The sequence below is a fragment of the Bufo gargarizans genome, chromosome 9 (genome assembly GCF_014858855.1).
Source record: "Bufo gargarizans isolate SCDJY-AF-19 chromosome 9, ASM1485885v1, whole genome shotgun sequence".
In the NCBI taxonomy this organism is placed as follows: domain Eukaryota; kingdom Metazoa; phylum Chordata; class Amphibia; order Anura; family Bufonidae; genus Bufo; species Bufo gargarizans.
Window position 1 is genome coordinate 44975751 of NC_058088.1, and position 23675 is coordinate 44999425.

Here is a 23675-nt window from a genome sequence, read left to right on the forward strand (position 1 = left end):
GTATGGAACTGTTTGCAAGTCAGTTTTCCAGGAACTTAAAGACAGAGGCTCAGTAACACGTCCTGCCCTTTCCACAAACGCGCTGAAGACACTGCTACTGACTACTGACTTTGGAAGGAATTCAGTATCGGTGTCAGTAAGACCTTGGGGTTTAATGTCTTATGTGCATTCAGAGACGCAGATTCAGAAAACAAGCTTTCTCTAGTGTCAAACACAATTTGTCAATCTACTATGACCCCCTCCCCCACACTAGTAGTCAGGTGTTACCAACTGTCCAGCAGCAGCAGCAGCAGCAGCAGCACAATCCAGCTGTCTTTCTGTTCAAATAAGAAAAAAAATGAAATGATCTTGCAGGGAGCTGCTTTTGAGGAAAACTCAACTGTTTGCTCATCTCCAGTCTGTGCACCATAATATTAATGGGGTGTAAAGGGACAGCCGCACGGTCAGGTTTCGAAGCTGAAATCAGGAGGGGATCATTATATGAGAGAAAGTATTACAGACAGATACAACTTCTCGTTTTTCCCTTCACTCCTGGTTTTGGAAACCTGACCGTGTGACTGGCCCCTAATATCATCCCCTATTGGCTGTGATGGAGCCCAAGTCAGACTCATGACCCCTTTACATAACAGGCTATGCTGCTTTGGGCCCCCCTGGGGGAGCTCAGAACCTCTGCTGTTCCCCACAGTTAGTGATATTAGGACATCTAACACATGAAAGACGTGAGGATCTGAAATCTACAAGTAAAATGTATCAATCCCTACAAAATGCGCCACATTGTGGACACTCACATGTCCGATACCTCATCATGTACAGCCGTGTATGGACCGAAATGGCAGGAGCCCTCAATGTGGCCACAGGCAGAAAAGTAGCATTTGCATCTGGGCCCTAGCGTCTGTGAGGGCCCTGAGGCCCCTGTATTATAAATGCCATGTGTGAGGTGGGGGCCCCGTCACCCAGCTGTCCGAGAGATGGACAAGACTAAGGACGGCTCGAGGACTGACTTGTAGACACTTTACTGATCGGATACATTCTGGACAAATCCCGCCATAATTATTGAAATCACAGCTTTTACATTATTATTTCATGCTCTTTGCTGCTGCCTTGGAGGAACGCAGGCGCCGCTTATCACTGAGGTCATTACCGTGCACAAGAGCTTGCAGTCTTACCTGCTGCACGATGGTGGTGAGCTCCAGGCACAGTTGGACAATGTTATTTTTCAGCAGTGAATATTCCGTCACACTGACGAACGGGGACCTGGAGGAAGAAAGCAAATAACGCTCAATGAAAGGGCGACTAAGAGAGAGACGCTAAAGTAACTGCACACCGCCACCCCTCAGTCTGGGGCGCCGTCTGGTCGCCTGCGAGTCCTGGCAGGATCTCACCACTTTTACCACTTGCACATGACCTCAAAGTTTTTCTAGAAGTGAATATCAATTATAGGATGTCCACAATTCTACTGCGATCTGCGGAGGCCACAGGGAAATCATCGCTATGACCTGAGAATTCTCCTCCATGCGCCGTTCCTCTGACCGGGGGTATCTGCAACGTTTGGTTTATTATGTAGCGTTTGTAATGTTAAAGGGGATATCCAACCCATATAAAGCCCCCAAAATGCCCGGGCACCTCATACAGGTTATGCTTACTCCACTCCCCGACACCAACGTCTCTCCTGATGCTTGCACGGCCGCCGCTACATCTCCCCATCACGCGGATCAAAACATCCGCCGACAGGGAGGGGGCGCCAATAGCAGGCCGTGACAGGGACGAGCCTCTCCCTAACGTCACCTGCGATGCTAGGAAGGCTCATCCCCGTCGCAGCCTGCTATTGGCTGCCCCCGCGTCACCAGATGTTTTGATCCGCGCAACGGCGAGATGCAACGGTGGCCGTGCAAGCATCAGGAGCAACACGGGTGCCGAGGAGCAGGGTAAGTATAACCTGTAAGAGGTGCCCAGGCATTAGAGGGGTTGGGGGTACTGCACACTCAGTTGTTCCAGCATCAGCCAGGCAAAGCCACAACAATCCTGGCCCAGCCCTCTCGGGCGCTCTGGGTGTGGGCTGGCTCCACCCCTTAGCTCCAGAAGTTTCCAGTGAGAGTAGCTGTAGAGAGGGAGGAAGAAGGAGCAGTCTCCATGAGCTCCTCTCCCAAATACTCCAGCTTCAGGCTCTGGAGCCTCGGTCACCTCCATGAGCCCCAGGAGAGGCAAGAAAGGAGGAGGATTTGAATGGCTACAGAGAAAGAGAGAAAGTAAGATAACCCAGCTTAAGGCGATCCAGACCCTGCTGCTGCAGAGGGAGGATAACAGGTTAACACACCCTTTGCACCTCAGAATAGTGAACACTACAGCCATTAGCCAGAGATCCCTAGAGCAGATATTTTAGCCATAATAATCCAGAGGACCAATCATCTGCTTAGCTCATGCTGGGACATCTGGGAGATGTTGGCTGTACTACAACTCCTATTGTGTACATTGTAAAGAGAGACTTTTGTGAGGTTCAGTCTGGCTTTGTCTCTGACCCCCCTAACACCACACGCTGGCCTTTGCATGTCCATCACAAGCCCTGCCTTGCACCCACATGGACATTTTACATCAACGGCACGCCCCAAACTACCATCAGGATCAGGCAGGGAGCCCACATCTACAGGAAGTGCCCCAAGGGAACACAGGGTGCCCCTTCCTTCACTGCCCCGACCCCAGGGAGCGAGAACCTGAGGAGGTACACCATGACATATCATCAGGGCTACTACCACTCCCATCCATTACTCCAGCTACTCATAGGCTTGCTGCGCATGTGACACAAGCAGGAAAGTTATATGTGATGTACTCCCTGTATTGTGCAGTCATGATATAGAGCTGCCCTATCTGTGAGAGACCTATAGTTCTGTTCATCCTGAGCTGCTTGATTTGTGAACAGAATACTAGGACTACAGTGAAGACTGACACAAGCAGAGCAGAGAGCATGGAACTATGTGGATTTACTGCCCGTGCTCCTCAGAGTTACAGACAGCTGGGGACAACCTGGGAAGACTTTACTTCCCCTCCTCAGAGAGAGCTTCCATTGTCTGCAGGTTCCTTTGTTGAAGTTGATACATTGTAGCTGAAGCCGTTTCCCTTTCATGTTCCATTTATGAGCCGTTACTTCTGGGACGGTGGGGCCCTGCTGGAGCTCGTCCGCTCTGCAATGATGTGAGAAGGGCGTTCGTCTAATGGCATCGTCACTGTAATGAGAGCGGACGGAACCAGGTCAGGACGAGCGCCCGCGGCTGAGCCAACTTGTCACGGGTGGGAATCATGAATGTGTCCTCTCCAGCGTCCGCACTATTCACATAACTGCGCGGAGCGGAAAATGCTTCATTATCGAGGGAATCATCGGCTTCAGGGAAAAGAGTCGATCTGCGGATGATCGGAATCCAGACGACCACAAGCAGCTGCTCCAGTGCGGACCCAGGACCCCCGCATCAGGGTCTTCACTGCAACCTTATACCTCCAGTAGAGAGATGGCGCCACCCTCAGTACTGACCACCGTCCTGCCCCATAGTATGGGCTCTTGCAGGTTGGGGTCCTAATTAAAGGTGTTAGACCCCCATCCTTCATTACGGTTGTTAGACCCCCCACTCTTCATTACATTGTTAGACCCCCACTCTTCGTTATAGGTGTTAGACCCCCATCCTTTATGGTTTTTAGACCCCCACTCTTCATTATACTTGTTAGACCCCCACCCTTTATTATGGTTGTTAGACCCCCACCCTCCGTTATACTTATTAGACCCCTATCCCCGTTACAGTTATTAGACCCCCACCCTTCATTATAGTTGTTAGACCCCTACTCTCCATTATACTTGTTAGACCCCCCTCATTACATTGTTAGACCCGCACCCTCCATTATACTTGTTAGACCCCCACTCTTCATTACATTGTTAGACCCCCCATCCTCCATTATACTTGTTAGACCCCCACTCTTCATTACATTGTTAGACCCCCCATCCTCCATTATACTTGTTAGACCCCCACCCTCCATTACATTGTTAGACCCCCACCCTCCGTTATACTTATTAGACCCCCATCCCCCGTTACAGTTGTTAGGCCCCCACCCTCCGTTATACTTGTTAGACCCCCACCCTTCATTACATTGTTAGACCCCCACCCTCCGTTATACTTATTAGACCCTCATCCTCTGTTACAGTTGTTAGACCCCATCCTTCGTTATAGGTGTTAGACCCCCACCCTCCATTACAGTTGTTAGACCCGCACCCTCCATTATACTTGTTAGACCTCCATTACATTGTTAGACCCCCACCCTCAGTTATACTTGTTAGACCCCCACCCTTCATTACATTGTTAGACCCCCACCCTCCGTTATACTTGTTAGACCCCCACCCTCCATTACATTGTTAGACCCCCACCCTCCGTAATACTTGTTAGACCCCCACCCTCCATTACATTGTTAGACCCCCACCCTCCGTTATACTTGTTAGACCCCCACCCTCCATTACATTGTTAGACCCCCACCCTCCGTTATACTTGTTAGACCCCCACCCTCCATTACATTGTTAGACCCCCACCCTCCGTTATACTTGTTAGACCCCCACCCTCCGTTATACTTGTTAGACCCCCTACCCTCCATTACATTGTTAGACCCCCACCCTCCGTTATACTTGTTAGACCCCCACCCTCCGTTATACTTGTTAGACCCGCACGCTCCGTTATACTTGTTAGACCCCCTACCCTCCGTTATACTTGTTAGACCCCCACCCTCCATTACATTGTTAGACCCCCACCCTCCGTTATACTTGTTAGACCCCCACCCTCCATTACATTGTTAGACCCCCATCCTCCGTTATACTTGTTAGACCCCCACCCTCCGTTATACTTGTTAGACCCCCTACCCTCCATTACATTGTTAGACCCCCACCCTCCGTTATACTTGTTAGACCCCCACCCTCCGTTATACTTGTTAGACCCCCACCCTCCGTTATACTTGTTGGACCCGCACCCTCCGTTATACTTGTTAGACCCCCACCCTTCATTACAGTTGTTAGACCCCCATCCTCTATTACAGTTATTAGACCCCCACCCTCCGTTATACTTGTTAGACCCCCACCCTCCGTTATACTTGTTAGACCCCCACCCTCCATTACATTGTTAGACCCCCACCCTCCGTTATACTTGTTAGACCCCCACCCTCCGTTATACTTGTTAGACCGGCACGCTCCGTTATACTTGTTAGACCCCCACCCTCCGTTATACTTGTTGGACCCGCACCCTCCGTTATACTTGTTAGACCCCCACCCTCCGTTATACTTGTTAGACCCCCACCCTTTATTACAGTTGTTAGACCCCATCCTCTATTACAGTTATTAGACCCCCCACCCTCTGTTATACTTGTTAGACCCCCACCCTTCATTACAGTTGTTAGACCCCCATCCTCCGTTATACTTGTTAGACCCGCACCCTCCGTTATACTTGTTAGACCCCCACCCTTCATTACAGTTGTTAGACTCCATCCTCCATTACAGTTATTAGACCCCCAACCCTCCGTTATACTTGTTAGACCCCCAACCCTCCGTTATACTTGTTAGACCCCCAACCCTCCGTTATACTTGTTAGACCCCCAACCCTCCGTTATACTTGTTAGACCCCCACCCTCCGTTATATTTGTTAGACCCGCACCCTCTGTTATACTTGTTAGACCCCCACCCCCTGTTATACTTGTTAGACCCCCACCCTTCATTACAGTTGTTAGACCCCCCATCCTCCATTCCAGTTATTAGACCCCCCACCCTCCGTTATACTTGTTAGACTCCATCCTCCATTACAGTTATTAGACCCCCAACCCTCCGTTATACTTGTTAGACCCCCAACTCTCCGTTATACTTGTTAGACCCCCACCCTCCGTTATATTTGTTAGACCCGCACCCTCCGTTATATTTGTTAGACCCCCACCCCCTGTTATACTTGTTAGACCCCCACCCTTCATTACAGTTGTTAGACCCCCATCCTCCATTACAGTTATTAGACCCGCACCCTCCGTTATACTTGTTAGACCCCCAACCCTCCGTTATACTTGTTAGACCCCCACCCTCCGTTATATTTGTTAGACCCGCACCCTCCGTTATATTTGTTAGACCCCCACCCCCTGTTATACTTGTTAGACCCCCACCCTTCATTACAGTTGTTAGACCCCAATCCTCCATTACAGTTGTTAGACCCCCATCCTCCATTACAGTTATTAGACCCGCACCCTCCGTTATACTTGTTAGACCCCCATCCTCCGTTATACTTATTAGGCCCCCATCCTTCTTTACAGTTATTAGAGCCCCCCCCCCTTCATTACAGTTGTTAGACCCCCATCCTCCATTACAGTTATTAGACCCGCACCCTCCGTTATACTTATTAGGCCCCCACCCTTCATTACAGTTGTTAGACCCCCATCCTCCATTACAGTTATTAGACCCCCATCCTCCATTACAGTTATTAGACCCGTACCCTCCGTTATATTTGTTAGACCCCCACCCCCTGTTATACTTGTTAGACCCCCACCCTTCATTACAGTTGTTAGACCCCCATCCTCCATTACAGTTGTTAGACCCTCATCCTCCATTACAGTTATTAGACCCGCACCCTCCGTTATACTTATTAGGCCCCCACCCTTCATTACAGTTGTTAGACCCCCATCCTCCATTACAGTTATTAGACCCGTACCCTCCGTTATATTTGTTAGACCCCCACCCCCTGTTATACTTGTTAGACCCCCACCCTTCATTACAGTTGTTAGACCCCCATCCTCCATTACAGTTGTTAGACCCTCATCCTCCATTACAGTTGTTAGACCCCCATCCTCCATTACAGTTATTAGACCCGCACCCTCCGTTATACTTGTTAGACCCCCATCCTCCGTTATACTTATTAGGCCCCCATCCTTCTTTACAGTTATTAGAGCCCCCCCCCCTTCATTACAGTTGTTAGACCCCCATCCTCCATTACAGTTATTAGACCCGCACCCTCCGTTATACTTATTAGGCCCCCACCCTTCATTACAGTTGTTAGACCCCCATCCTCCATTACAGTTATTAGACCCGTACCCTCCGTTATATTTGTTAGACCCCCACCCCCTGTTATACTTGTTAGACCCCCACCCTTCATTACAGTTGTTAGACCCCCATCCTCCATTACAGATGTTAGACCCCCATCCTCCATTACAGTTATTAGACCCGTACCCTCCGTTATATTTGTTAGACCCCCACCCCCTGTTATACTTGTTAGACCCCCACCCTTCATTACAGTTGTTAGACCCCCCATCCTCCATTACAGTTGTTAGACCCTCATCCTCCATTACAGTTGTTAGACCCTCATCCTCCATTACAGTTGTTAGACCCCCACCCTCCGTTATACTTGTAGACCCACACCCTCCGTTATACTTGTTAGACTCCATCCTCCATTACAGTTATTAGACCCCCATCCTCCATTACAGTTATTAGACCCGCACCCTCCGTTATACTTGTTAGACCCCCAACCCTCCGTTATACTTGTTAGACCCGCACCCTCCGTTACATTTGTTAGACCCCCAACCCTCCGTTATACTTGTTAGACCCGCACCCTCCGTTATATTTGTTAGACCCCCACCCTCCGTTATATTTGTTAGACCCTCATCCTCCGTTATACTTATTAGGCCCCCATCCTTCTTTACAGTTATTAGGCCCCCATCCTTCTTTACAGTTATTAGGCCCCCATCCTTCTTTACAGTTATTAGACCCCCCATCCTGAATTTAGTCCTATGTAAATCATTGCATAATGAAAAGCTCAGAAATTTCCTTTGTGATTCATTTCTTCACTATTTTTAAGATCTCTGCTTGTTGCCAATGAATAAAAAAACTTCTGTTCATATCTAAAGGCTGAAAACCCTAATGTTACACAGCTGAGGGACTGTTACATTGTATCTGGCCTCTGCCCTGATCGTTTGTCACAGGTATCAGTCTGGGCTCCAGGCTCACAGTTCTGTATTCGGGACGGCAGAATGTGACTTTCTATTGTTTATTTTCGGTTTTTCCCACGATGCACCAGTCCCAGCCGCCACGACTCACCCTGGGTGGAGTTAAACTGTCACATGTTTGCGAGTCTTGTATAGGACAAGGATACACGTAAGGGGCGGAGTCTGACAACTGGCGTGGGAATATGTGTGTCAGAAGGATCGCTGCAGGTTCCTACGCTGTGTCAGCGTCTGCGTCCTGACACCTATACAACAAATATGCTGCAAGCCGCGGAGGATAGGAGTGGTAGTGACTCTGGCTGCAATAATCATTCACACTGAGGCTCCCTAGGGCCGGGTAGTGATAGGGGACACCCTTTCTCCCCGCTGGGCACACCTTGATTTTGGGACTCCTGCCTGATGGTTGTTGGGTGCACTAGGTGTTAGGCAGGAGGTGTAGGAGCTGTGGCCGGCGACAGTGCTGGAGTCAGTAAAGTGCAGAATGGGGGTTGTAGTACACCCAATGATATCAAGGCACAATTCAAAGGCAAGTCACAATGCAGTTTCTTCCCAATGGCAACAATGATTATAATAGGAGTAGTAGTGCATTAGTTCCTTCTAAACACTTTGCAACCTTTGCAGGATGACGACAAACCATCACCAAGCAAAACGTCTCCCATCAGCTCCGCAATTTTTGACCTGAGGGATGCAGATTGTCAAACCTGTTAGATCAGTGTGAAAGGCGCCCTTAACCGCTTCCAGACCGGGCCATTTACCCCTTCCTGACCAGGCCTCATTTTGCAGATCTGACATGTGTCACTTTATGTGGTAATAACTTTGGAAGGCTTTTACTTATCCAGCCGTTCAGAGACTGTTTTCTCGTGACACATTGTACTTCATGTTAATGGTAAATGCGAGTCAATATGTTTTACCTTTATTTATAAAAAAAAATCCAAAAGTTAACGAAAATGTGTAAAAAGTTTTCTAAATTTGAATCCCTCTGCTTTTAAGACAGATAGTGATGCCTCATAAAATATTTATTAATTACCATTCCCCACATGTCTGCTTGATGTGGGCGTCATTTTAGTAATGTCATTTTATTTTTTTAGGACACTAGAAGGTTTAGAATATTAGAAGTAATTTTCAGTCAACTTTTTTAAGGACCAGTTCAGTTCTGAAGTCACTTTGTGGGGCTTACATTATAGAACCAACCCATAAATGACCCCATTTTAGAAATGAAACCCTCAAACTATTCAAATCTGGTTTTAGAAATGTTGTTAACCCTTTAGGTATTCTACAGGAATACAGAGATGAACAGAGGTGAAATTTCAAAATGTCACCTTTTTTGCAGATTTTCAATTTTAATACATTTTTTCCTGGAACACCTCAAGGGTTAACAACAAAACAAACCTCAATATTCATTACCCTGATTCTACAGTTTACAGAAACACCCCATATGTGGTCGTATACCGCTGTTTGGGCACACGACAGTGCACAGAAGGCAAGGAGCGCCATGTGGTTTTTGGAAGGCAGATTTTGCCGGAATGGTCTTTGGGCGCCATGTTGAATTTGAAGTTCCCCTGAGGTACCCCCACAGTGAAAACCCCCAAAAAGTGACCACATTCTGTAAACTACACCACCCAAGGAATTTTTAAGGGGTGTAGCGAGCACTTCACTGAACAGCTGTTTCATAGATTTTTTAATACTTGGGTGTGAAAATAAAAAATTACATTAAAAAAATATAAAAAAAATTGTGCTTTAGGCCCAAACTTTCTTTTTCACAAAAGATAACAGAAGAATGTCCCTCCCCAATTTACTACCCACTTTCTCCTGAATACAGTAACACCCCAACTGTGGTCGTAAACTGTTATTTGGGGATACGCCAGGGCTCAGAAGGGAAGGAGCGGCATCCGGATTTTCTAACATGGAATTTTCTGTTATGGTTTTTAAGAGCAATACCTTTTATTTTTTGTTGACTGAGCTGCATGAGGGCTTATTTTGTGTGAGACAAGCTGTAGTTTTTATTAGCACCATTTTGGGGTACATTTGGCTTTCTGGTTGCTTTTTATCAAATTTTTGGGAGGTGAAGTAAAAAAAAACGCTGTTTGGTGTAATTTTTCATTTTTTATTTTACTCCATTCACTTGATATTTGTATAGATCTGGTCATTACGGACGCAACGATACCAAATATGTCTAGATTTTTTCTTTTTTTTATGTTTTACACAATAAAAATATTTTTAGTGAAAAAAATAATGTTTTTGTGTTGCCATTTTCTTAGAGCCATATTTTTTCATTTTTCTGGCTATAGTCTTGTGTGAGGGCTTGTTTTTTGCTGGACGAGGTGACATTTTTATTGCTACAAGTTTGGGGTACATACGACTTTTTGACTAATTGATATTATGTTTTTTGTGAGGTGACTAAAAAAAAACAGTTTTGGAAGAATTATTAGTTTTTTTTACACCGTTCACTTGATGGGGTAGATCATGTGATATTTTTGTAGACCCAATTGTTACGGACGCGGAAATACCAATTATGTCTATTTTATATTAATTTCTTTACATTTTACACAATAAGAGCATTTTTAGAAAAAAAAATCATGTTTTTGTGTTGCAATTTTCATAGAGCCATATTTTTTTAGTTTTTGGGCTGTGGTCTTGTATGGGAGCTCATTTTTTGTAGGATGAGGTGACGTTTTCATTGCTACCATATTGGGGTACATACGACTTTTTGATTGATTAACATTATGTTTTTTGGGAGGTGAGCTCACAAAAAAATCTGTTTTGGCGCAATGTATACTTATAATTTTTTTTTACAGCGTTCACCTGAACCCCATAGATCATATAATATTATTATAGAGCCGGTTGTTGCGGACGCGGTGATACCAAATATGTCTATTTTATTTTTTTTCTTACATTTTTTAAATAACGGATTTGGGAGGGAATTATTATTATTTTTTTAAACACTTTATTTAAAAAATATATATTTTACACTTTGTGTGCCCCATTAGGTCATACTAGACCTCTGGGGGACATTTAACTTTATTTTTTTTTCTTTTCACTATTGATTTCTCCTGTAACTGGGACTGACATAGTAGCCCCAGTTACAGTGGAAATACACCCCCCAGAGAGGCCGTACAGCACTATATAGCGGGTCTATGGAAGACCCGTCAGCTCCTGCACTCTCCCGGCCCCGGCGGTCACATGGTTACCGGGCTGGGACAGGAGGCGACAGATCGCTTTCTGATTTGTATACAGCGCTCTATAAGGCAGGGACACCCAGGAACGGTCCCTGCTTTCTCTCTGGGGTGCCCTGCTGTCACTGACAGCTACCATCTCTGAATGGACGTTCGAGAACGTCCATTCAGAGATAAACCGACCGCCCAAGTATGTTTATAGTCAATGGGCGGTCGGAAAGTGGTTAAAGGGGTTATCCCATGATTGATGTAAAAGATGAAAATCAGACATCACATCACAAGCTAGAACCAGCCCTGCACCTCGCATGGATCCAGAGATCTCCCCATTCATTGCTCCAGTTTTTCCGCTAGATTCTTTTCAGGCTGGCACCTCAGGGGCGTGTCCTTTCTGCTGCAGCACCTATCACACCTTCGGACCGTGTCCTTTGTCAGGGGGCATTTCCTTCCTGCTTTAGCTCTTTCCCTGTTACTGTCACAGCTTCTAACAGTAGATATGTCTGGTGGCAGATGAAGAGTCAAACTGAGCGCGTGTGACCACCTCATTGAAGTAAACAAAAAATAAGTAAAATAAACAGCAGGTGGCGCTGTAGAGATACATTTGATTCAATAGCTCAGTGGCTGTACTACATTTTAAATTAAAAGCAATTATAAAAGTATTCAGATCCAGGTGCTGGTTTGAAAAGTGTAGAAAATGTTTCATGGCACGGCCCCGTTAACTGCTAATCCTTCCACAAGCTGCAAAGTCTATAGCCATAAACCATGAATACCTTGCTAACACTCAGTCTATGAATGTCTTCTCCAGTTTTCCCAACAGGAATGATGTTTCTCCTGGAGCTGAACTGGCATCTGCCCTGAACGCCAGGCAGAGCTCAGCTGAAGTGGCTGATGCAGTCTTGACTAAAAAGCTCATTCCTCAGAGGGGAAAGCTAATTCCCTCTGCTGAGTCAGAGCATAATTTACTAAACAGTGCCACCTACAGATATCTTTTGGGAATACATACAAAGCATGAATAGATTACATAACATCAAATCAAGAACAATTTGCAAGTACCCTGTTCTGGGGCACTGCACTTAGAGAGGACGTTACCTGTCCAGCCAGGCTAACAGGTTCTTGGCAGCACCGATCAGATCCACTACGGAGGTGAGGAAGTCGTTGGGCAGTCGCCGGGAGGCCCTCCCATCGTAATGTCCGCTCCGCCTTCTACCCATTATGAAGTTCTGCAGATTTTTGGCTGATGCATTGAGTTTGTGAGAGAGCGTCCGCAGGTTCTCTGTCTCCAGGCCGTAATTCTGCAGGGAGAAACAAAAAAGTCTCATTACTCCACAGCCAGCCCCAAAATGTCGCGAGAACCCGACTCATGGCCACAGGTAAACAAGCATCAGGACCTCTGCTTGCTGCCAGTGAATGGGAACATGCATCCACAGGCTAAAAACTCATTCTAAGCTTAGACTTTTACAGCTAAGAGCTTGTTACAATGTATCAGCGTAGGTCCTGCCTCTACAATGCACAAGGTGAAATCTGCAGCTAAACGTGAAATTACACATAACTCGTGCAGCTTTTGCACTGATTTTTGGTAAGTTTTCCATTGTGTCTTGTGGATGTAGCCTTCAGTTCCCCAAAGTTCTTGAGGAGCTATTTGCAGGAAGGTGAGCCTGTAGAGATCTTTGCAGGATGTCACCCCCCACGTAAGATCTGGAACCTGTCAGTCTGAAATAAATGTATCATGTCCAGTCCTGTAATTCCCTGCAGTACATGGCGGTCCCCGCGGCCTAGACACCGCCCCTCGTCCGCGCACAATCTTCATGAACCTTGGCTTAATTGGCTCATTTACATATAACTCTGATAGCGAAGCCTCCGCGTCCCGTCACTTTACAGCTCGTACCACAGACTGGAAAGCGCCAGGAGATGAACGCGCCATAAAAATGATGTTCTGTTTTAGTGCGGCAGTAAACATGAAAATACCGTAAAGATTCCCCGAATGCCTCGACCACGTGCAGGCGGTGGGAACTGCCGTCACTGAACGGAGCTCGGCACCGCGGCGACAATGGGCCTGCCAGTAATTGCTATTAACTATTTCTATACTGGAGAGTATGCAGAACACAAAGTATGATAAAGGTATAATAATGCGACAGGCACAGCACCCCCCGGACATCTAACGCCGCGTCACAGTATGGATATAAGGAGGTTGTTTCCTGACGACTAATTGGAAGTGGGGGAGGGGCGGGCTGCAATGATCAGTATATACTGTAAGGGCGCTGCACCAGATCCCTAGAGATCTACTCCGGATCGCGGTTAGATTTACCAGGGCGCCGGGATCTACCGGCTGCTTCCTGGGCCTCATAGTGTTAATAGCGAGTTCCACTCAATGTTTTTGTGCAGCAGCCGCGGCTCCGCAGGGGGCGCGGGGGGAGGCATTGCTCCTGCGGAGTAATTACAGTTGCACTGCAGGAGAGCCGAGTACTGATCGCAGGGTTCAGAAGGTAAAAGCAGCGCTGAAAACACCGCAAGAAGCCATTTTACCAGGAAGCGGTAATTTATCCTGTCACTTTCATCTCCTCTCACATTACACTCAGTGTCATCAATACGGATAATTAGAGGGCGTGCTCAGGGGGAGCAGTCAGCAGCGCTGCTGCCAGCAGACTCCACTCTCTGTCGCAGATTTACTTTGGGGAGAAGTGGGGCCTGACCCCTGACCACCCGGAGTCCCACAGAGGACTGGTCGCAGCTTCACAGGTCAGTAAACCTCACCACTAGGGGCGCTCTTCCCCTGCAGGAAAACATCCAATTCTGGGCCTGGTTTATCAACTCCATCTTGTGCTACCTTGGCCTTCGTCGCCCCTGCGCTGCCGGAGGAGGCAGGTCATCTATGGCGCGGTGCAGGCCTCCGCTTACCGGCCTCCTCCGGCTCTCCGTGCTCCGGAATGAAATCTACGGCAGCTCAGAGCGCCAATTATGAATTAGACGGGGCCGATGGACCTGCCTTTGAAACGCCCTCACCGTACCGCTGCCACACCCCCATTTCATAGACTTGGATGCAGATTGCAACTAGAAAAGTCACAAATCTGGTGGAAATGCGACTTTTCTATGCCAAAAAGTGGCGTAAGAGAAATGATAAATTCTCCTTCAATGTAACACAGCAGAACATGTCCGATGGTACCGCACTACCAGATAGTTAACAGGAAAGCCGCAGCATTGGGAATGCAGCTCTGGAGGTGACTGGAGGGTTTAAGAGACGTGTCTGTGCCTTCAGCAGACTTGTGGTCGCCATGGCTGGATTCACTGCGCAATACCACGAAGGGCTTCACATCCACGGAGGATCAATAGGCACAAAGCAAAGGCCAATGAACTGCCATTGATTTCTCATGGGAAGTGAAGCGGAAGGACCCAGCAGGGAAAATCAAAGCGGCTTCCATTTGACCACAGCAAGGTCCTGCTATTCTACAAAAGTCATTAGCGCAAAACACCAGCGCCTGTCATGGCTGCTATTGAGTTACGGTAAAACGTAAGTCGCCCGCGTCCCCCATACAATTCACATCAGTCCATAAAACTCAGAGAATTTATAGAGGTACGTGGAGGCGCTCGCTGTGCTGTGCCTCCATTCTCTATGGCAGCGGGATACATAACAGATACAAGAAACATCATTATATCCTATCATAAACATGTAAACAATGTATCAATCATCAATGTCTGCTTTGCATTCTCTGCCCCTCCCCCTTTCTATGCCGTTATCTCTTTCAGGAGGGTTCACGTCACCGTTTCATTTTCTGATTCGTCAGAAGAAGAGAAAACAAAAAACAAACCAGATCCTTTATTTTGAGCTTCCGTTCTGGTTATTTTGCATCTGTTTAGCCATTTCCGTCTGAGATCCGTTATTCTGCGCGCAGGACTTTTTTTCTGTCTACAATAAGGGATCTCAGACAGAAATGGCTTAAACAGATACAAATGAGCAAAGCAGATGCTTAAAATCCAGGATCCGTTTCTTTATTGATGTTTTCAGATCTTCTGACGAATCAGAAGAACGGAAAACGCAACAGTGATGTGAACCCGGCCTTATGCTCAGTCAGCATCATTTTTTAATAAAAATAACTGATCCGTCTATTTTTGAGCATCAGTTATGGTCAGTTTGTGTCACTGCCGTCAGAGTTCAGTTATTTTTGATGGGAGAAAAGGTTCCACATGCAGGACTTTTTCTCCCATCAAAAATCACTGATCTCTGACAGAAGTGACACAAATTGATGCTCAAAATAACGGATCTGGTTTTTTTTCTTTGTTCTTCTGATGGATCAGCTAATGGTGATGTGGACTCACCAGGCCTTACCAGGGGGGTCCAGTAATCCGGAATATTTCATAATCTACCACCTATCAACTTCTATTGTTGATAGGTTAAAGGACATTTACCACTTAATGTGAACGGGGCTCTACTCAATAAAATATTGCTGTCAGAGTCAGTGAAGGTCCATAGGCCCCCCCACGATGAAGGGCTCCAAAGTCCAATTCACGGTTCTCTTTGTCCAGCGGAGGCAAAGCTATCCTATATCCAAGGTAAGATCTCATATGTCCAATATCTTCAGTGTCCAGCCCAGACTAAGGTCCAGTATCCAGGCAAGACCACCATCTCCAATGTCCAGCCAAACCGAGAGTCCTCCATGTTCAGAACAAAGATCACCTATATTGAGGTGAGATGAGGGTCCCCCATGTCTAGCTGAGATGAGTTCTCCTATATCTAGGTGAGATGAGGTCTCTTATGTTGAGGTGAGATCAGGCCTCCTATATCTAGGTGAGATGAGGGCCTCATATCTAGCTGATATTAGATCTTCCTTGTCTAGCTGACATGAGGGTCTCCCATATTTAGATGACATGATTATCTCCTATATCTAGCAGATTTGAGTCTCTCCCATATTTAGGTGAGACAAGGTCTCCCATACCTAGCTGATTTGAGGGTCTCCTGTATATCTAGGTGAGTTGAGGGTCTCCCATGTTTCAGTGAGATTAGGGTCTCCCATATCTAGCTGATTTGAGGGTCTTCCATATCTAGGCGACATGAGGTTCTGTCACATCTAGGTGAGATGAGGGTCTCCACATTTGGGTGACATGAGGTCTCTGTCTCATCTAGGTGAGATAAGGGTCTCCTATATCTAGCTGATGTGAAGGTCTTCCATATCTAGGTTAGATGAGGGTCTCCCAAATCTAGGTGACATGAGGCTCTGTCACAACTAGGTTAGATGAGGGTCTCCCAAATCTAGGTGACATGAGGCTCTGTCACAACTAGGTGAGATGAGGGTCTCCACATCTGGATGACATGAGGCTCTGTGACATTTAGGTGAGATGTAGGTCTCCCATATCTAGGTAAGATAAGGGTCTGTCACATTTAGGTGAGACGAGGGTCTCCAATGCCTCGGCCTCCCCTTCCCCTGAGGCCTGCCTGTATTGACATCATGTTCATGTAGTGATTGTATTGGCATAGTCTGGAGCTCGTCTTGTAGGACGGTGAAGCTGCTTGTGTCTGTAACTGCCCCGAGGAGCCTTCAGAGAACATCACACAAGTTCTTATTATTAAATGAAGAAAAAAGCACAAGTGGATCCTGGGGCAGCGGAGAAGATTGAGCGCTCATCCATCAGCCGAGGCAGAGTCTTGTTAGCTGCAGAAATAGATCAGTCTCCCTCGAGAGATCCACACAAGACGACTCCATTGACCCAGTTTACTAGAGGATGGAAAGGAGCGTCTACAATATCCCCCCCCCCCCCCCCCCCCCCAAAGTCCACCCTGCCCGGTAAAACAACACTGTACTGCACAGCTCTGTCACATCATACAATCTGTCTTATACTCCAGTTACATCCAGAGCTGCAATCACAATTCTGTGGTTCGGTTTGCTGTTGCCTGGTGTTGCTTGAAATGCATCAGCTGACAAGCCCCCCTAACAACTCAGCGGAGACTCCATCGTGTATAGCTCTATACCATTACAGAAGATTAGAGATGGAGCCTGGAGATAGCACTACCCACAATGCCCCACCCTGAGCTCCTCCAGGCCCTGTCATGGTCTATCCCGTGACAGGGGTCAGAAGATGTAAGAGACTGGCTGCACGTGATGTGATCTGACAGCCTCTTTGGTTTCACTTGTTTCTGTGTTGTTGCTGGTTATGACCACACCTCTGGTCTCAGGTGTAGCTTAAGTGGTCATTCCAACTCCTCTATTTAATCTGGTCTCACCCATCATACTATGCGTTTGATAGCTCCTTTCTGGTTGTGGAAGTGCTGGTGTTTGGTTCTCCTCTGAGTTCCTGCTCGTACGCGTACTTCGGAGTTAAGTGTCTTTGCAGCGTCCCACATGTGTGTAAAAGGGACACTTTAAACATCTGCCTATTTATTTAATGTGTCTGCAATGTATGGTATTTTCTATTTATCAGGCTGGCAATGTCATTACACCGATTCGCCCCTAGGTGGTGCTGGCACCACATATGTATGGCCAGTTAGATAACAGGAAGTGAATGCAGTCAGTTCAGAGTGTAGTGAGAGGAGGAAAGTGTATGGAGGAGAGAAAGAGGCCTTATCCACGATGTAGCTGCAATTTCTTTCCTCCGGGACCTGATTAATCCTGGAGAGGACAAACTAAGAGTAGTTACAGCAGCTTAGCACTGGGCAGTAAGTCTATGTCTAAATATAAAGCAAGCCTAGTGAAAGTTAGAGCTGAGTCTGGCCTATGGACTCAGGGCCATCTTTAATATTGATTGGACCCTGGGCAAAAATTTACTTGGGCCCCCTGGATCCCGCCTTCCCACACCTTAGCAGGCAATCACGCCTCCACCACAACACACACACAAAAAATCCACACATCTGGTAGAGTCCAGTGAATGACTGTAAATACTTCCAGTTCTGAAGACTCCAGCGGCTCAGGATCAGCGCTCTGGGCAGCTGGGCTCAGGCTGGAAGTGGGCACCGCTCTGCAGGAAGGAGACCAGGGCTCACCCTAGTGTTACAGTGCACCCCAGCACCCCACAGTATGCAGTATAGCACCCTATAGTATACAGCACCACACAGTATGCAGTATAGCACCCCACACTATACAGTACCCCACAGTATATAGTAGAGCAGTATAGCAGCCCACAGTATACAGCACCTCACCGTATACAACACCTCACTGTATACAGCACCCCAAACTATACACGATACAGCCCCCCATACTATGCAGTACAGCAGTATAGCACTCCCCCCCACTATACAGGCCCCCCCACACTATACAGGCCCCCCACAGTATACAGCCCACCACACAGTATACAGGCCACCCCCCCCCCCCACAGTATACAGCCCACCACACAGTATACAGCCCACCACACAGTATACAGGCCACCCCCCCCAGTATACAGCCCACCACACAATATACAGCCCATTACACAATATATAGCCCACCACACAATATACAGCCCACCACACAATATACAGCCCCCCACAGTATACAGGCCCCCACACAATATTCAGCACCCCACTATACAGTAGTTTACAGTATATTAACATAACAGCCCCTGTCACCTTTTTCTGATGTAATCTTTACACAAAAAAGCTCCACAGTTAACTTCTGCAACACTCAGTAGGACCTGTGATGACCTCATAGCCATGTGACCAGTAATTGCTAGGTTACTGGTCACATGGTAATGGATGTCATTAAGGTCCTAGAGCAAAACTCATTAAGGTCCTAGAATTAAGATCATTAACACAGTACGATCATGATGCCTGTGTAGCCGACAGCCTGACACCCGGGGCAGTAGCTAGCAGGGCTCAAGAGGCAGCTGCCTTGGGCCCCCCAGGAGCAACTGGGCCCAGGGCAGCTGCCCCTTTTGCCCCTTGGTAAAGACGGCCCTGTATGGACTTCACAAGCACAAGTGACCAAGTTTTCAAGTTCCTGGACACAGCCGGATGACCAAGGCGCCAAGTTGTCCTTATTCACTATGAGCCTTCCGGGATATAGTGAACCTGATTACTTCAGGAGAGCATCCTGCACATAATGTCACAGAGAGTTTGCCTGCCGCGAGGGAGAAACGCCCTTATTGGATAGCTCAAGATATGTAGAAAACAGTATATTTAGTACCTGAGTGCTATAGTTTGGACTTAGAATAATTACAGAAGTCTTGCCTGTAAAGTGTCAGCCTTAAAGAGAACTCCTCAACTGACAATTGCCTAAACCTGATAAAAGGAATACTACTGAACCTATTTCTGAGTCATCACTCATGCCATACAAATGAACTGTATCTATAGTGACTACCTGAAGACAATTGATTCAGTAAATGTTCAACTGTTTGATTACAACCAACTCCTCATCATTTCTACTACTACACGCAACATTTGCACCTTACGGTGCTGGCGTCACAAACACAGGGGCCCAGCCACCAAAGCACCTTAAACACCTATACCATCAAGGGCACCTCAACTTCCATCTGGCTGGTGTTCCCTGCAATAGAAAGTGCCCCAGAGGATTTAGTGCTGTCTTCCTCATCACTGCACTGCCAGCCCAGGGAGGCTCTGCTAACCGTGAGTAAATGAACTACTACCCCCATCGGCCCACCGTAGCCTCACGTGTTTCCCCTGAGGTCCGGCTTGCTGCATCTTTTCCTTATTTCTTGTTTGTTGTATTCCCCTATCTTTTGGTATTAGGCCTGAGGGAGTCTCTTGTTCCTTCAGCTGGGAAGAGACAGGTCATCTCTTGTCCTGACACTATTTCCAGGGCCCTTTAGGGTCAGATAGGGCTCTAGGTTCCTGCGTATAAACATTCCTACCATCAAGGTCTGTTAATACTGATAGTAGTCAGGGCTCGGTTTAGGGATTCACAAGGTGGTGACCTTTCCCTTTTCCCTAATTTCCAGGCCTAGTACCTTTTCCGTTCCCTCTTGTGTTCGGTGTGGAGTTTGCTACCAACACCGCACCATGACAAGCCCATTCTGGATAGTTTCTTTACAATTTATTCAACTTGAAGGAGTTTTTTAAACCAGTACTTGTAGCCAAAATCGCTTAGAATTGCATGTAATTCATTATTTAATAAAGTCACTGAGTTGCTCAATAAAGCGTATCTGTACAGCGCCACCTGCTGTTTGTTCTCTTGATTTCTCTGTCCATTTTCCGTCTCCTGATTTCTCGCTGAGGTGGTCACACATTCTCAGTTCTATCCTTCAACTGCCATCATATGGATCTACTGATAGAATATATGACATTAATAAGACATGCCCCAGAGAAAGGACGCATCCCTGAACTGTGATAAAGTAGTAGCTGCAGCAGAAAGGACATGCCCACTGAGCTGTGATAGGGAAGGAACTGCAACAGAAGGGACACATGCATGAAAGAGCTTGCATCAGAAAGAACACACCCCTGAAATGTGATGTGGATAGAGCTGCAGCAGGACATGCCCCTGAGCTGTGATAGGGCGGTAGCTGCAGCAGAAGAGATATTTCCCCTGAGTTGTGATAAGGAGGAAACTGCAGAAGAAAGGACACACCCCTGAGCTGTGATAATAAGAGCTGCAGCCAAAGGGACACACCTCCTGAGCTGCCAGCCTAAAATAAACCTAGCAAAGTAATTGAAGCCATGAATGGGGAGATCTCTGGATCCATGTTAAGTGCAGGGCTGGTTCTAGCTTTGTTAGAAGGAGATTGTCATGTCCTATATGAGGTCTGATTTTCACATCCTTCAAGGGAGAACCCCTTTAAGAGAAAGCAGGGGCGTTACCTGTCAATAGAAAGATGCTCCTCCTCTTCTGTAGGATTGGCTGCAGATAACACCCATGGACTTCCCTGCTCCTGGATAAGCTGAGCCGTGCCCCCGAGGCACCATAAAGACAAGCCATGCCACTAAAGAACCCAACAGGTGTAGGGTCGGGGCCAGACTACCCCTCCCCTAAACACTGACTCCATAGGCCAGCCCCACAGAGTAGGAGAGTAAATACACTGGGGAGGTGCTCCTGGCCCCGCACTTACCTGTGATCAGGGGCAGAGCTATAGGGATCGCAACGGTCGCAATTGCAATCGGGTCCCTAAGCCAAGGAGGGCAATGGGGACGGAAATATATAGGCTGAGTGTCTGTAGCCTATCAGAGACCGGCACAGGTGACGCGATGATGTCATGCATCATGCGGTGTACAGATCGGGGAATATCCCGGAATAGGCCTGCACCGCATCGCTGACAGCCGCATGGAGGTAAGTATCTGAGTTTATCTTTTTTTTTTATTTGGCACAGTGCTGTTGGGACACCATGGGGGAAGGCAGGTGGGGAGCACTATATGGGGCATTTTATACTGGCACCTATAAGGGGGCATGTTCTTGTCCTGGCTGGCACACATTATGGGGCGACACTGACTCTACTGGGTGCATTAAGAGGGGGCATCTTTCTACTGGCACACATTATAAGAAGAATTATTAATACTGGGGGACCGTGGGGAAAATTATTACTAGTGTGAGCACAATAGGGGCATTATTACTTATGGGACACAATTGGGGCACTATTACTACTGGGGGCACTGTTAACGCTATGCAGATAATAATTTCTATTGTGGAACTTTGGGGGGCACTATTACTGTGGCGGTACCCCACCCTGGCACAGTATCACCTCAGCACAATTATTTTTGGTGGGCAAAATATTTATGACACTAATATTTCCTGGGCGCAGTATAGTATTGGGGGGCACAGCGGGCACAGTATTGGGGGGGCAGGATGGGGTGTTCAGAAAGAGGGAGGATTATGGAAAAGTAGGAAACCAAGATGTCTGTCAAACTCTGCAGAGATAAGAGACGCTGAAAGAAGTCATCATGGCGGTCTGGTCTGAAAGGAGAAGATGAGGAAAGAGAACGTCTACATCAGTGGAGACCTCACTGGATATAAGAGGTACGAGGCGCTGTATTACCCTGTATGTTCTGTAGTGATGTATGTCATGTTTTCCAGTAGGGCTGGAGGGAGGGGGTTAGGTTGAAGCATTTGGGGGGGGGGGGGGAGCCGTTTCAGATTTCACCACAGGCAACAGAAAGGCTAAGTGCACCCCTGCCCCTTGTCACAAAGCACTGAGGGAAGGGGAGCCCAAGCTGAACTCTTGCACCATGGCCCCTGAACCTTTAGTCATGCCCCTGCCTGTGATGATGGACGCCAAGCGCTGCTTTATCAGGTTACTATGTCCCTGCTTGTTGACTGCTCCTGAGCCAGTTGTCAGGTAGATATAGTAGTCATGGTGCTTCAGTAGATGCTCGATGTATCATCAAAGACACTCTAATTTAAAATTAACAAACACATTTCAAGGCAGAGGCTGATGGAAGAACTGGTCCGGCCTTGACGCGCGTTGCTCTTCTCGCAGTAATCTCAGGATTTATTGTTACTTTCATGTATTGAATGCCTTGACCTCTGCAGCAACATTGTAACTTCTTGTCCTTCCTACTATAAAGATAACATAATGAGCCTCAGTGAGGAGTAAGTCAGAGAGAGCGCCCCCTGCTGTGTCTTCTACAATGATGCGCTTACACTACCATCCTTAGGGGGGGGGGGGGTCATCTGATTTGTCACGGTCCCTCCCTCTTTGGGGTACACAGATGTTTTCACCATGCTGAAACGGATCATGGCTACAGCAAGGGGTGTACATAAAGAGCAGGGTGTCTCACAGCCGGGCTCGGAGTGGGTCTCACAGCCTGCTTGTCTATGGCCTCCACCCTCGGCAGACCGACCACGCTCCCTTCATATTTACATGCAGCCATTACCGTCTCCTGATTAAAAATGAAATTGTATTTTATCGGCATTTTACTTCAATTTCTCTGTTCCTCTTTCATTTCAGGAATCAATCCCAGGCTGATTAACAAGCGGCGCCTGATCTGCTCCTGGTTAAATAGACGTAATGATTCATCTGCTCCGAGCTCTGCGCCTAAATATGAATGAATCAATATTTCATTTGCTGACGCTCGCCGGAGCTACCGCAGTGCACGACCGCGGGTTCTGTGCCGGCAAAGCAAAAGTCCTATTCAAACAGAGATGATTCGTATTCATCAATGATTATATTCACAAAGACGCCAGAACATTGACCTGAGCGCAGCAGATGTGAGCGAGTCGCCGAGAGCAGCTGGGGTGACGTCACCGGGAGCGCGGGTATAGCAGTATAGACTGGGAGCAATGGGAGAGGGAACCTGCTCCAAGCCCCTGACCACACACAGACACAGGGGCCGTGTAATAGCAGTTATATGGTGTATAGGAGCAGTATTATAGTAGGTATATTCCTGTACATAAGAGGCAGTATTATAGTAGTTATATTCTTGTACATAGGAGCAGTATTATAGTAGTTATATTCTTGTACATAGGAGCAGTATTATAGTAGTTATATTCTTGTACATAGGAGCAGTATTATAGTAGTTATATTCTTGTACATAGGGGGCAGTATTATAGTAGTTATATTCCTGTACATAGGAGGCAGTATTATAGTAGTTATATTCCTGTACATAGGAGCAGTATTATAGTAGTTATATTCTTGCACATAGGAGCAGTATTATAGTAGTTATATTCTTGTACA

At 47.1% G+C, this 23675-nt stretch overlaps 1 protein-coding gene across 1 annotated transcript in view; it reads right to left on the reverse strand.

The window, feature by feature from the left end:
- Positions 1-263: 263 nt before the first annotated feature.
- The window catches only part of LOC122919771 (connector enhancer of kinase suppressor of ras 2-like), a 65040-nt gene continuing 41628 nt past the window's right edge, over positions 264-23675 (reverse strand). Inside the window, exons 3-5 of the mRNA XM_044268956.1 lie at positions 12246-12448; positions 1167-1254; positions 264-317 (exon numbers count right to left, since the gene is read on the reverse strand). Coding sequence (XP_044124891.1) covers positions 264-317; positions 1167-1254; positions 12246-12448 — 345 coding nt within the window. The remainder of the gene's footprint in view (positions 318-1166; positions 1255-12245; positions 12449-23675) is intronic.